Consider the following 14,950-nt stretch of genomic DNA (forward strand, 5'->3'; position numbering starts at 1 on the left):
CCTCGGCCTTCTAAAGTGCTGGGATTACAGGCGTGAGCCACCGCGCCCAACCCCCTGAAATAATATTTTTTGCCTCTAGGGGCACCCTGAGCTTCGTGGAGTCTGAAATAATGTCTCTAAACACTTAAGTGATCAGTTACGGAAAACACTTCCCAGAAATCTGGGAAAAGCCCCTTTAAGAAGGAGTAAATACTTCCTTCTACCCTAGAGGCCGAAGTCGCCATTTCCCTGCACGGGGCACAGCACCTCAGAATACAAGTTCGCAGAGGTCAAAGCAGTGGACACACTCCGAAGAGCTCCGTGGAGTTTTGGAAACTACATTATCCAGAGTGCAGAGCGCAAAACGGCGGCGGAGTTGAGCCAATGACAGCCCAAGATAGGAACACTTCCGCGCATGTGCAGCGCGACGGGCCGGAACTTCCGGCGTCCTCCTCGTGGCGGTCATTTTGGCCTCTGTCCTGTCTGTCCAGCCCGCCAGTCTCTGCAGCGGAGGTCGCGACTGAGGGACGGGACAGAGAAGGCGCGAAAGTGGGCCAGAGGTTCTGCGACGCCACCTCGGGTGAGCTGCGCCAGGCCCGGGATAGGGACTGTTGTGTTCGAATGCCCGCCCCGGTCGGCCGCCACTCCCTGCCTAGTCCACGGAGCTCAATGGCGGCAGTCGCGCTGAGGGACTCGGCTCAGGTGAGTTGTGCGTCCTCCGGGTCTCGCCTACTCTCCCCCAGCAGAAGCCCTAAGGCCCAGTGAGGGATGCCTGCTCACAGCCCTGCAGCCCAGGCCCCAGTACCCTGGACAAGAAGGCGCTTGTGGATTGGACCCGTTTGTGACGCCCAGTGTGTACGGAAATGTGACGGGCAGGGGACTGGCGCGTGCAGAACTTGGAGCTGCGACTAAGCTGGGGGGGATTCAGGAGCCTGGGGTCCATCTCGGGTCTGCAGGAACATAGAGTGAGGCAGAGTTGCACCTGACGAATTTGACGATTCTGAGGACACTGGCAGCCTTCGAGATTTGTGAACAGATAGGGACACTGGGCTAGGATTTCCTAAAGCTATCCAAAAGTTGCTCAGGGGAAGAACAGGCTGAAGAGAGGTAATAGTAGTTAGGCATATGAAGACTGAGTTCTTGTCCAAGCTCACGCAGCTGGTAAATTCAGCACTGAGAACTGAGGTGCGGAGATAGTACAGCCAGGCCAGGCCACCTGGCTCCAAAACTGGCCCAGGGTCATTGGGCGATCTGAGCCTCGCCACTCGTCTAGCCTTGGGCCCTGAGACTTTGAGCAAATACAAAGCCCAGAGTCTTAAGTCCAGGTTGGATTATATGAAGCTGTTGGCAGCCGGGGGAAAGGAGATGTAGAAGGTTGTCCAAGGCAAAGTTACCAGTATATGCTAAGTTTGGAGAGGAGGCTGAGATAGTTCAGGAACCTACAATTATTTTCTTCTCATGAGAACAGGGAGCAGTGTGGTAGAAGTCAGACCCGGAATGGTTCCCTGAGAAGTTGAGTTGTCTGTTCGTTACTTAATAGTAACAGTGGGAGTTTTGGAGTGGAAGAGGGAGGTGATCTGATTCTGGTCTTATTAGGCTCCCTGTGGCTGCAGCATGGGAAGCCGACTGAAGGATGAGGTGGGGAGACCTGGGAGGAGACTACTGGGATAGGCCAGGTGAATGTGATAGAATGTGATAGGCCAAAATGGTGGCTGTGAAGATGCGAGAAGCAGTTGGATTCTGGATTCATTTTTTAAGTAGGGCTGCCTGAATTTTTAGTTTTGAGAAAGAGAATGGAGTCAGGGATGACTGAAAGGTTTTATTTTGGCAGTTAGAAGTGTGGAAGCTCCATCAACTAAGATGGGGAAGTACATAGTAGGAGTAGTTTTTATTTGGGATATCAGAAGTTTTATTTTTGACCTGCTAAGAGTATGAGAGCTTTCAGAGAATGGTTCATGGGCTGCTGGAACTGTAGGTCAGGAACAGTGAGGAGAGATTCAGAATGGAGACTTTTCCAAAAGGTAGTGGACAATCTGTGGGCCGGGGTGGAGCTGTGGATCACATTTAGTAGAGGGGAAGCCTGCTCACAATAATAATAATAGTTGTCAAGGAAGGGGAGGGGAAGGTCAAGGACAGGTCTCCTGCGTGAGCCCCTGGTTGTGTGAGGTGTTGCAACACAGGTCTTGGACAGAAGTGTTCACGGTGAGGGTCGTACAGAGATTATGATCTAGCATGTGGCCAAGGCTTCTCAGGGGTGAGTAGACGTGAGATGAATGTAGAGGCATAGGAGTTAGACAGGATGATGCTAGGACTGGTGTGTATTCACCTCTCTGCAGACTGACTAGGGTTTTATATTAACTCTTGGTGGGATCTGGGAAGTTTCAGTCAGGCTGTCACGTTATCTTAGGGGCATAATTGGCCATCTGTGGGACTCGATGGGCTCGGGGTAGAGAGCCACTGGGGTTGGACCTTGAATTAGTGGTAGTTGGAGAGAGGAAGGCTGTGACTGGTGGGGGGACAGCAATCACAGCCCAGAAGTGGAAGAGGCCTTGGTTATCTGAGATCCACAGGTGATTCTTGATGGGTGAGGTTGAAGCAAGGAATAGTCAGGTAGAAAGGCCTTCATGGTATGACTTGAGGCTGCCCCTAACTTTAGGCACAGTTAGAGATCTGGGATAGTACTGAACCGTATTTGAATTTGCCAGCCACTCTCTGGGCCCCATGTGCTGAGTAACCAGTTGGGAGGCCAAGGAGATGCTCATGGTATGAGGCAGGAAGTAAGCTGTGGCTGTGGGAGTGACACTGTGAGAGAAGTGTGGTAGAGTGATGTGCACATGGAGACAAGAATGTGAAGTGGTGGATCCTTGGTGTTGAGGACACAAGGGTGAAGTATGAACCAAGACCCTTGGTTGTGTTTGGGAGCCATGGTCTGTTGTCTTCCAGGAGAGTTTCCTTACAAGAGAGTATGGTTCCTTGCATGGCAGGCTCAGAGCTTAGATACTTGCCCACCTGCCTGTTGTTGCTGTGGGAGAACACAATGACCAATGGGACCATAAGGAGAGAGGGGGCATTAGTGTCACCAGGCCCTGTTGCATTCTTTCAAATGAGAAGATGGAGAGGAGGATGAACAGGGGATAGATGCAGCAGCGATGAATTTGGGGTCCTAGGAGAGATACTGATAATGGAATGAACTGTCCCAATCATGGAAAAGCTGTGTGACCTTTGAGGTTGTGGCTGTGGGAATGCAGCTGTGTGAGACAGGTGTGGTTCAAAGAGTGATGTACATGAGAAGAGAGAGAATAAACTGAGGGCCATATGGGTGAACTGGAGTCAGAGGGGTAAAGGGTAAGCCCGTGTTAGTTGTGTCTTGGAAGATCAATCTTGGGGACTTCACGGGTATTGCCTGACAAGACAAACGTCAGATCACTCACACCCTGTCTATGGCCAGTTCTCTCTCTAGCTGGTGTTTGTGAGTAACAAGAGGTATAGCCTACCTGCCGAGTCCAGAGCTTAGATAGCATCTATCTGTTCACAGGCCTGTTGTTGCTATTCGAGGACTCAGTATCAGTGGAACTGTGGGGAGAGGGTAGGCATCGGTGGCACTGTGGCTGGTTATCTCCGCTGAGGTGGGCAATAGGGTGACCTGGGGATGGATGTTGGGGGCAAGAGGATAATGAACTCCGGGTCTGATCGTGGATTGAACTATTCCTGCTGTGACAGGGTATGACCTTTGAGGATGTGGCCATTTATTTCTCCCAAGAAGAGTGGGAGCTCCTTGATGAGTCTCAGAGGTTCCTGTACTGCGATGTGATGCTGGAGAACTTTGCACATGTAACATCCCTGGGTAAGGCCCTAGCATCCCTCCGAGTGTCTGCTTTTCTTTTTGACCCCAGAGTTACCTCTGTCTCAGGAGTCTTGCTGTCAGCCTAGTGGATCTTATTTTTCTTGTCTTCCCCCTGTCAGGATGACTGTGTACAGATTCATGGTACCTTGTGGCCCAGTTTCTGCCCTTTTCCTCTAGCTGCCATTTCCTTATGTCCACCTATATCAGAAATTACAGGCATTGTCATAGTTACTACTTACGTGAACTACGGAGCTCTTTTTACAAGACTCTCCTTTGAGTGTTTTTTGTGAGTGCTGGTCACTCCCTTGTCCTCTCTTTCCTTAAAACTTACATCATTCATGTGTTATGTGGTAGCACAATGAGGGCTGCAGGGAGAGCCCTAGTTGCTTCACAGAGTGAACAAAGCAAGATGGTCTCAGAGGAGGCCTGGCCCCAGTGAGTGGCAGCTGGGGAAGGGCATGACATCATGGTTGTATTAGAATCATATCCGGAACTTGTGATGTGTCCAGCAGTATTTTGGTGCAAGTGCCACTGGCCATAACTCGTTTCTACTTCTACTTCCCTATACAATACTGTGCTGAATTGTCATTTCATCTGTCACTTCCAGTGTTTGGCTACCTCCACCCTCGTGGTCTCAGTGTGTCACTTGTTCCTCTCCACAGCTCACTTCTTTTCAGTGTTGTTCAGTCTTGACTCACTGTGTTGTGAGGTATGCACACAGCCTCAAATAGTCCTCCTTGATCACCAGCTATCAAGTTTCAATTGGATTTTCCTAGGACTGGACAACAGCAGTCTTCTGTACAGCACATACATCACTAGCAGACAAAGTCCTGCTGAGGGCTTTGGCAGAGAGTGAGTTGGAGACCCTCCTTCTCCTCCTGTGCTATACCTCATCCTTGTATGCTTTGCATGATGAGATGACATCTCTAAAATCTTAAAAAGCCCAGTACTTCAAACCAGCCTATTCCTCCCCAGTTCCGTTGTTCTCAGAACAGTTCCATGCACTCAGTTCTTGTGTCTCACACATTTTTGTGATACATCTTTCTCCTTCCATGAAAGTCAGCATGCATTTCATCAGCATTTCTCTGCTTTCAGGTTATTGCCATGGAATGGAGAATGAGGCGATAGCTTCTGAGCAGAGTGTATCTATACAGGTCAGGACTTCTAAGGGCAATACACCCACCCAGAAAACTCACCTCAGTGAGATTAAGATGTGTGTCCCAGTCTTGAAAGAGATTTTGCCTGCGGCTGAGCACCAAACCACATCCCCTGTGCAAAAGTCATACTTGGGTAGCACAAGCATGAGAGGCTTCTGCTTCAGTGCTGACCTTCACCAGCATCAAAAGCATTACAATGAAGAAGAGCCCTGGAAAAGGAAGGTGGATGAGGCTACATTTGTGACCGGCTGCAGATTCCATGTGTTGAATTATTTCACCTGTGGGGAGGCCTTCCCAGCCCCCATGGACCTACTCCAACACGAAGCCACTCCCAGTGGTGAGGAGCCACAGAGTAGCAGCAGCAAGCATATACAGGCATTTTTCAATGCAAAAAGTTATTACAAGTGGGGTGAATACAGAAAAGCTTCAAGCCACAAACACACACTTGTTCAGCATCAGAGTGTCTGTTCTGAAGGAGGGCTTTATGAGTGTAGCAAATGTGAGAAAGCCTTCACTTGCAAGAACACACTTGTTCAGCACCAGCAAATTCACACTGGACAAAAGATGTTTGAGTGTAGTGAATGTGAGGAATCCTTTAGCAAAAAGTGCCACCTAATCTTACACAAGATAATTCACACTGGAGAAAGGCCTTATGAATGCAGTGATCGTGAGAAAGCCTTTATCCATAAATCTGAATTCATTCACCACCAGAGACGTCACACTGGAGGAGTGCGTCATGAGTGTGGTGAATGTAGGAAAACCTTTAGCTACAAATCTAACCTCGTTGAACACCAGAGAGTTCACACTGGAGAAAGGCCTTATGAATGTGGCGAGTGCGGGAAATCCTTTAGACAAAGCTCTAGCCTTTTTCGACACCAGAGAGTTCACTCTGGAGAAAGGCCTTATCAGTGCTGTGAATGTGGGAAATCCTTTAGACAAATCTTCAATCTCATTCGACATAGAAGAGTTCACACTGGAGAAATGCCTTATCAGTGCAGTGATTGTGGGAAATCTTTTAGCTGCAAATCGGAACTCATTCAACACCAGAGAATTCACAGTGGAGAAAGACCTTATGAGTGCAGAGAATGTGGGAAATCCTTTAGACAATTCTCTAACCTCATTCGACACCGCAGCATTCACACTGGTGATAGGCCTTATGAGTGCAGTGAATGTGAGAAATCCTTTAGCCGCAAATTTATCCTGATTCAACACCAAAGAGTTCACACTGGAGAAAGACCTTATGAATGCAGTGAATGTGGAAAATCCTTTACCCGCAAATCTGACCTCATTCAACACCGGAGAATTCATACTGGCACAAGACCTTATGAGTGCAGTGAATGTGGCAAATCTTTTAGACAGCGCTCTGGCCTCATTCAGCACCGGAGACTTCATACTGGAGAAAGGCCTTATGAATGTAGTGAATGTGGAAAGTCTTTTAGCCAAAGTGCTAGCCTCATTCAACACCAGAGAGTTCACACTGGAGAAAGGCCTTATGAATGTAGTGAATGTGGGAAATCCTTTAGCCAGAGCTCTAGCCTCATTCAACACCAGAGAGGTCACACTGGAGAAAGACCTTATGAGTGCAGTCAATGTGGGAAACCCTTTACCCACAAATCAGACCTTATTCAGCACCAAAGAGTTCACACTGGAGAAAGGCCTTATGAATGCAGTGAATGTGGGAAATCCTTTAGCCGCAAATCTAACCTCATTCGACATCGGAGAGTTCACACTGAAGAAAGGCCTTAAATGTGAAGGGAATGTGCTATTTCTTTATTCAGTATAATAGCACTGGAGGAGACTGTGGTAGCCATCTTCGTAAATTTAAACTTTGAGCACCCACAGTGGGGTATTCTTCATAAGTTTCAGGTATGTGGGAAGCTTTGAGGAGGTTCATTGTAATTTCTAATCTGCCGAGGCCTATAGCCTGATTTATGTCACTGCCAATTTCTGAGGCTGAAGCCATTTCACATTTCACCCCTACCACCTGGCAGGTGCACACCATGTGCATGAGTCACTTCCCCACAGTGCTCAGAGAAGCAAACCTCTGTACTCTCCCATTTGCTTGGGGAAATTATTAATAGCCCAAGCATGTAGGGGGTCTTCATGTCTTTTCTCTGACTTTAGAGTATACGCCTAACCCAGTTGTGGTCCAGAGAATCTGAGTTGTACTGTCAGCTTTCTAAGGATTACCTTTTTAAGGAACATTGTCGGTCTCACATGATGCTTGTAATGAATTTTTCCACATTCTGATTCACCAGCCTGGAAACTGCTTGGTGCACATTGCTCTAATTTATAATGTTTTTATAAAGGTTTTAAAAAAATATATGCACCTTTAATCTTGGGTGTTCTATTCATTGCATAGAATGACTTGTAAGCAGAATAGTGATGTCAGCATGAAGGGGTGAATAGATTTTGTGGAGATCTCAAACTTTCTGTACTCAGAAGGGACAATGTGATGGCAGAAGACAGCTCTTTGTTCTGTATTGCTCTAATTGGCCTGCTGCCCAAGGCCTCAAAGTAGACTGCCAGGCTTTGTGTTCCTGTATTGTGGCCTGGTGCCATTTTTGTCAGGTCAGAGGTCACCATGAAAAGGAGGCAGTTGTGACAATCCCCAGTGCTTCTGTGAACGTGAATTTTGTTCAGTTGTCCACAAGAGATCCACATAATTCCTAGCACTGGTGAGGGGAATCTGTTGCCCAGGTCCTGCAAAGGAGCCATGTGCCATGGCATATAAGTCAGTGTAGACTGGTGCCATTTGTTGTCAGACTATAGGTGTGGAGGTGAAATTACAGGTTCAACAGTAATTGGGACAGAAACTCCAGGTAAATGGGGAGTGGAGAAGACTGCAGTAAATTAGATGGAATGACTCTTCTAAAAGTTCATCTACAAATTTTCCAGTGAATATGGTTGTGTAGGATCAGTGCATACAGAAATTCTCAGGATCTTCTGTTTACTATCGCTGAGATCATTATCAGAAAATAGTCTGGCCGGGCATGGTGTAATCCTAACACTTTGGGAGGCCAAGGCGGGCGGATTGCCCGAGCTCAGGAGTTCAAGACCAGCCTGGGCAACATGGTGAAACCCCATGTCTACTAAAATACAAAAAATTAGCCAGGCGTGGCAGCATGCGCCTGTATTCCCAGCCACTTGGGAGGCTGAGGCAGGAGAATCGCTTGAACCCAAAAGGCGGAAGTTGCAGTGAGCTGAGATTGCACCACTGCACTCCAGCCCAGGCGACAGAGTGAGACTCCGTCTCCAAAAAAAGAAAATAGTCTATAAAGGTTTTGTGGCTCCTTGTATCCTGTCTGGGCTGTTCACCTCAAGGCCATTGCTATGCAGGTAGGAGAACAAGAATAGAGAGAAGGATCATTCCGTGGTCCAGGGATGTGGCTTTTGTGACTCAGCCAACATTCCTATTAATTCAGGTGGCAACAGCCTTCATTGCTTGCCAAAATTTGCTGCCCCTGAGGCAAGGTTGCCTCTCTCAGGGCATGAAGAGAGAGAGAGATGGTGAAGTCCATATCAGGTTGCCACGCTGATTTAAAAGAAAAAAAAAGGACCATCTAGGCTCTTAATTTTGAGCCACTTTTTAAAGCTTTTTGAAGGTCTAATTTGTATAACTGACATGCAACAAAGTACACGTATCCAAAGTGTACAGTTTGGTAAAGCCATGAAACCATCATTACAACCATAAAAATGAATTTATGTGTCACCCATATATTTACCTTGTATCTTTTTATAATCTTTCTCCCTTCCCCAGCTCTTCAGTTTCAACTGATTTCCTTTACAGTAAATTAGTTTGCATTTTCTGGAATTTTTACTGAGATACATACACACACACACACACACACACACACACGTACGTATACGCATATACGTATACGTATATATATACATATGTGTTTATATATGTGTGTGTATATATATATACTTACTGGTTTTCTTCATGCTGTATAATTATTTTGAGATTCAAAAATGATGAATCTTTGTATTGCTGAGTATCATGCTGTTCTATGGATAAGTCAGTGTTTATCCATGTGTTTAGGGACATTTATATTATTTATAGATTTTTGTATATTACAAATAACGCTGCTGTAAATACTTGAATTCATTTCTTTATATGGATATGTGTTTTATTTTCCTCGTGTTAATAACTCAAACTGTAATGTCTTAGTTACAATGTAGGTGAATGTTTAGCATTTTAAGAAATGCCAAATTTGATCTAAATGGATGTTTCCTATTGTAGTCCCACCAAGGGTGTATGAGAGTCCCGGTTCTTTTACATCCCTGCCAGTGCTTCATGTGGCTAATCTTTTTTATTTTAGCTCTTTGAATGTATGAATAGTGGTATCTCACTGTGGTTTTCATTGCATTTCCCTAAAACTTCATGATATTGAGCATTTTTTAATGTTTTTATTTGCCACCTGTGTAACTTCTTCGGTAAAATTAAATTTTCTTTTAAAAATTCCTCACCACCCATTCCAGAATTTGCGTGTGTGTGTGTGTGTGTGTGTGTGTGTGTGTGTGTGTGTGTGTGCATGCGCACACAGGGTCTCCCAGGCTAGTCTTTTAACTCCTGGCCTTAAGCATTTTTCCTACTTTCCAGCCCCAGCCGTGGTCAATTTGTTTTTTCTTTTTTTTTTTTTGGGACAAGAGTCTCACTCTGTCACCCAGGCTGGAGTGCAGTGCTGTAATCTCGGCTCACTGCAAGCTCCGCCTCCCGGGTTCAAGTGATTCTCCTGCCTCAGCCTCCCGAGTAGCTGGGACTACAGGCGCCCGCCACCATGCCCGGCTAATTTTTATATTTTTAGTAGAAACAGTTTCACCATATTGGCCAGGCTGGTCTCAAACTCCTGACTTTGTGATCCTCCTGCCTTGGCCTCCCAAAGTGCTGGGATTACAGGTGTGAGCCACCGCACCCAGCCACCGTGGTCAATTTCAAACTGCCATATTGATGTCACTGAACCTGGAGTTGGGAAGAATTTCTGGTAACACACCTTTGTATTCTGTTTCCAATACACTGGTAGAGTATCCAAGATAGCCAGAAGAATAAAGACGACAATAAAACAGTAAAATGATCAGGAAGTGGCAAGTTTTAAATATTTGTTTTTTAAACAGTTTTATTGAGATATAATGGACTTAAATTGTATGGGTTTTTATCCTTCACCTTAGAAGGGATTCAGTTGTATATTTTTAAAATATATATTTTGATGTTTTTATACATCTTACATTCCCAAAACCAAATGTTTCTTCCAGCCCTTTTCAATTTATCCTTTGCAACATATAAATTACTGATAGAAGGACATATTCTGCCTTTTGTAGGGGCTATTTACAAATGTCCATAAATGGAAGACATCATTATAAAACCTGATGAACCCTTTCCCAGTCTTCTATCATTTATCTTTTTTTATTTTTATTTTTATTTTTATTTTTTTTTTAGACAGGGTCTCGTTCTGTTATCCAGGCTGGAGTGTAGTGGTGGATATATCGTTTTGTGGTCATTCTCTTTTTTTTTTTTCAGCATAAACTATCAAGCAATTAATGGTTCTTGTTTCATCTGTCCCCATGTGGATTTATAATCAGATATTTCGTTAAAGGCATAAAGTCTTCAGATTGCATTTCTAAAATTTAAAGACCATTTCGTAACTATAAGATTAACATACAAAATAAAAATTGTATGTGTACAAAATTATAAATGTTTTATACACAGTACTGAATTGTATCAAATAAGCAGTTATTTGATACTGCTGCTTATTTAAGACAGATTGCTATCAGCATACAAAATATATTTGATGTTTAGTAGGTGTGTCTTTGAGTTTATTAACCTATACGTACTGCTTACTTCTTTAATATCTATGTAGCATTGCTAAACTGCTTGTCCATTAGCTTCCCACGTTGTGCCGGGCGCAGTGGCTCACGCCTGTAATCCCAGCACTTTGGGAGGCCGAGGCGGGCGGATCACGAGGTCAGGAGATCGAGACCACGGTGAAACCCCGTCTCTACTAAAAATACAAAAAATTAGCCGGGCGTGGTGGCGGGCGCCTGTAGTCCCAGCTACTGGGAAGGCTGAGGCAGGAGAATGGCGTGAACCCGAGAGGCAGGGCTTGCAGTGAGCCGAGATCGCGCCATTGCCCTGCAGCCTGGGTGACAGAGCGAGACTCCGTCTCAACAAAAAAAAAAAAAAAAAAAAGAACTTCCCACATTGTTGATTTGGCTTATTAAATCTCAGATTCTGTTCAGTGTGTTCACCGCTCACTCCGCCCCCCATTCCCCAGTATTTCCTGTATACTAGATATTGATGAAATGAGTGATTAAGATCTGTTCCAAGTGGACAGGTTTATGTTGGTGACAAACCTGGAAACACAGTGTGTCTTTTGCTACCACAACATGAGCAGCCTGGAAATAAACATTACAGGTATTGTGTGTGCTGGTTGTGAGACAGGTGTGCAGTAGTGACAGCACATCCTAGCAAGATACACATACATCTGTGGCATACATTGACAGATGTAGGAAACTGACACCCCCCTAGCACAGCCTGGAGCCATTTGTGTATGCCACATCCGCAACAGAAAAGATGTATGACAAACCTGAAACACACACACAGGTATGTGCAAAACACGCAAGGATCCTGTGACACGGGGTGGAGATACTGACACACCATAGCAGTCTCCACAGAGACCTGTGAGACGGACATATGCTAGGGATACCCAAAAATCTGATATGTGGGGCCAGGCGCGGGGCTCACGCCTGTAGTCCCAGCACACTGGGAGGCCGAGGTGGACAGATCACAAGGTCAGGAGTTTGAGACCAGCCTGGCCAACATGGTGAAACCCCATCTCTACTAAAAATAGAAAAATTAGCCGGGTGTGGTGGTGCGCACCTGTAATCCCAGCTACTCAGGAGGCTGAGGCAGGAGAATCACTTGAACCTGGGAGGCGGAGGCTACAATGATCCGAGATCATGCCACTGCACCCCAGCCTGGGCAACAGAGCAAGACTCCGTCTCAAAAAAAAAAAAAATCTGATGTGTGGGCCACAAACACAATTGCACTCTCTCTGTGGGGCAATTGTGATGAGGCAGGCACAACCTGATGTGATAATACTACTCCCTACACACATCACTGCATACTAGATGATGTACTGATGAGGGAACTGGTTCATACCCCAGCACAACCTGGAAATACACATGTGTGAGCAGGTTTGACCTAAGCAGGAGAATAGGATGTTTATGGGCTTTATAGGAGGGCTCAGCCAGATTCAGCCAGTTTCAGAAGTAATTGGTCAAGTACAGGTGGGAGAAGGAACGCTCTTGGGGATTAGTACTCATTGTCAGTCATTGATTTTACACAGGGCTGGGGAGGAGCAGTTGGGACTAAGGACACCTGCTAGAGGGGTTGGGAGGCAAAAGCCATGGGTACAGAGACGCGTGATGGTCACGCTGGACATTCTCAGTTCTTCATCTTCTCTCCCAATGTCTGCAGTAGTGACTGATAACTGAGTGTCAGTTCAGTATGGTGTGAAGGAAGCATCCTATGGTGGTGTTTAGATGGAAGACCGAAAGGACCCCAGGAATGAATCATTGCATGGGGTTGTGAGAGAGCGATGTGTTTGGAGTGACACCAAGGGACCCTGTTGGAGGTGTTCAGGCAGTGGCAATGCTGACCATGGGAAGCAAGTTTGTGGAGAAGGACTTGAGGCCCCAGGTGGCAGTGTCCCAGTGTGGTTACTCATGTTCTGGGCTTAGCAGACTTGGCAGAGAGGAATCTGTCCAGAGTCTCCTGCATTTCCAGTCAGAGGAATAAAGGGACCAAGGCAAGCCAACCCAGTTCAGTGTAGACCTCAGCTGCTTGTGTGAGAAACACACTCACCCATCCAAACCCAAAGAATGGACTAAAAGACACGAAGAACAGCAAAAGTGAGACTTTCAATAACAGTCTTGCAAGATCAGGGGACTGGTGTAGGCAGGCACATCTAGGGTAGTCACAACAGGTAGTTTATCTCCTTGCTTGCAAGTCCCTCCTCCAAGATACTCATTGGTCCAGTACTATGAGGTTACAGTCTTCCCAGATGTCGTCTAAGTTTCATTATCCCCCTTATAAGGTTAAACCCCGGTCCCCTTCCCTGCTTAAGTTTTGATTTCCAATAATGAAACATTCTTCCCTTTCATGGCCTGACCCCTCCTCTACATTCTGTGTACCTATTGTGACCTTCTAGATGCATGAGCCGTGTGGTTTGTTACATTTGCAGGCTGGCTGCCAGTACTTAGATTTATCATGCCTTGAAAATGGGCTATTTAAAATATTTTCCCACACTTGGCAGCTGTGGTCGTGTATGGATGTTGCTTGCCCTCTCTGAACTGCAGATACATTAAGAGACAGGAATGATCATTCCTCTCTACTCTTTTTGGGGGGAAGAAGGAATAAGTAATGAGGTAATCCTTAGGAAGCGGGTCAATATTAGCTCCACATGAAAACAGTAGTCTTGGCCAGGCGCGGTGACTCACGCCTGTAATCCCAGCACTTTGGGAGGCCGAGGTGGGTAGATCACCTGAGGTTGGGAGTTCAAGACCAGCCTGACCAACATGGTGAAACCCCATCTCTACTAAAACTATAAAAATTAGCTGGGCGTGGTGGTGCACGCCTGTAATCTCAGCTACTCTGGAGGCTGAGGCAGGAGAATTGCTTAAACCCGGGAGGCGGAGGTTGCAGTGAGCCGAAATTGTGCCATTGCACTCCAGCCTGGGTGACAGAGGGAGACTCCATCTCAAAAAAAAAAAAAAGAAAGAAAAAGAAAGAAAAGAAAGTAGTAGTCTTGATTGTCAGCATCCAGGGAAGTGTGCAAACCATTCTCGTCTCAGCCTCCTGAGCAGTTGGCACTACAGGCGAACACCACCATGCCTGGCTAATTTTTGTATTTTTAGTTGAGACAGGGTTTCGCCATGTTGGCCAGGCTGGTCTCAAACTTCAGGCCTCAAGTGATCTACCCTCCTTGGCCTCCCAAAGTGCTGAGATTACAGATGTGAGCCACTGTGCCCAGCCGGAATTCCTTTTTTTTTTTTCCTTTTGGAGACGGAGTTTCTTGTTGCCCAGGCTGGAGTGCAGTGGCACTATCTCGGCTCACTGCAACCTCCACCTCCCAGGTTCAAGCAATTCTCCTGCCTCAGCCTCCTGAGTAGCTGGGATCACAGGCATGTGCCACCACACCTGACTAATTTTGTATTTTTAGTAGAGATGGGGTTTCTCCATGTTGTTCAGGCTGGTCTCAAAACTCCTGACCTCAGGTGATCCGCCTGCCTCGGCCTCCCAAAGTGCTGGGATTACAGGCGTTAGCCACCGAGCCCAGCCTCTTTTTCCCTTCGTTTTATTCTAATCAACCATTGAGGTTCAAAGAGGGTCTCTAGTCACTAACCCAGCCCCGCCCCAGCCCACTCAGCCCCTGTCCCTGGTGTGAGCCACCGCGCTGCCCAGCTGGAATTCTTCAGAGTAGAAAAAAGGGAAGGCTTTAGGTGTGCTAATTGGAGTCTGTGGGTCTGAGGAAGCCGAAGGCAGGCTAACTACAAGTAGGGCCTACTCTGTGATTGGTTAGGGACACATACTTGATTTCATCCATTTGTTCTTAAATTGGAAAGGGAGACAAACATTAGAGAAGCTGTTAGTCAAGTCCTTGACAGGGGTTGTTTGGGACTTTCTCAAGGTCACTTCCTTGGGAAGGAGTCCTTCAGAAATTCACACTGAGATCTCTGGACTCTGCAGCCAGTGCTTCTTCCAAAAATTCCATCCAAGTAGAAGCTGTGGGGTCAGGGGGTTCTAAGAAGCCCCATTTCTCTTTCTCTTGTACCTTAAGACCTGCCTGGATCAGGTAAATGATAAGGCATCAACTCACTAGGTGCTGGAGATAGTGCTCGGCCCTGCTTACCACCTGCCTACCACACCTTTTGCCAGGATCCCAGAGAGTACTGTGAGCACTCCTAT

The 14,950-nt window shown here is 46.3% G+C and overlaps 1 protein-coding gene across 1 annotated transcript; it reads left to right on the forward strand.

The window, feature by feature from the left end:
- The first annotated feature begins 325 nt into the window (after positions 1-325).
- ZNF551 (zinc finger protein 551) lies at positions 326-9,454 on the forward strand. The gene is made up of 3 exons (XM_008969737.5): positions 326-681; positions 3,700-3,823; positions 4,919-9,454. Exons 1-3 carry the CDS (start codon positions 364-366, stop codon positions 6,724-6,726), a joined length of 2,250 nt encoding a protein of 749 aa, XP_008967985.4. The 5' UTR covers positions 326-363; the 3' UTR covers positions 6,727-9,454.
- Positions 9,455-14,950: the final 5,496 nt, after the last annotated feature.

This window comes from Pan paniscus, chromosome 20, assembly GCF_029289425.2.
Source record: "Pan paniscus chromosome 20, NHGRI_mPanPan1-v2.0_pri, whole genome shotgun sequence".
NCBI lineage: Eukaryota > Metazoa > Chordata > Mammalia > Primates > Hominidae > Pan > Pan paniscus.

Coding starts and splice junctions, on each gene's coding strand:
- ZNF551 (XM_008969737.5), top strand. CDS start 364: ATGACAGCCCAAGATAGGAACACTTCCGCGCATGTGCAGCGCGACGGG. Junction 682..3,699: donor CGCTGAGGGACTCGGCTCAG/GTGAGTTGTGCG, acceptor CTGCTGTGACAG/GGTATGACCTTTGAGGATGT. Junction 3,824..4,918: donor TGCACATGTAACATCCCTGG/GTAAGGCCCTAG, acceptor CTCTGCTTTCAG/GTTATTGCCATGGAATGGAG.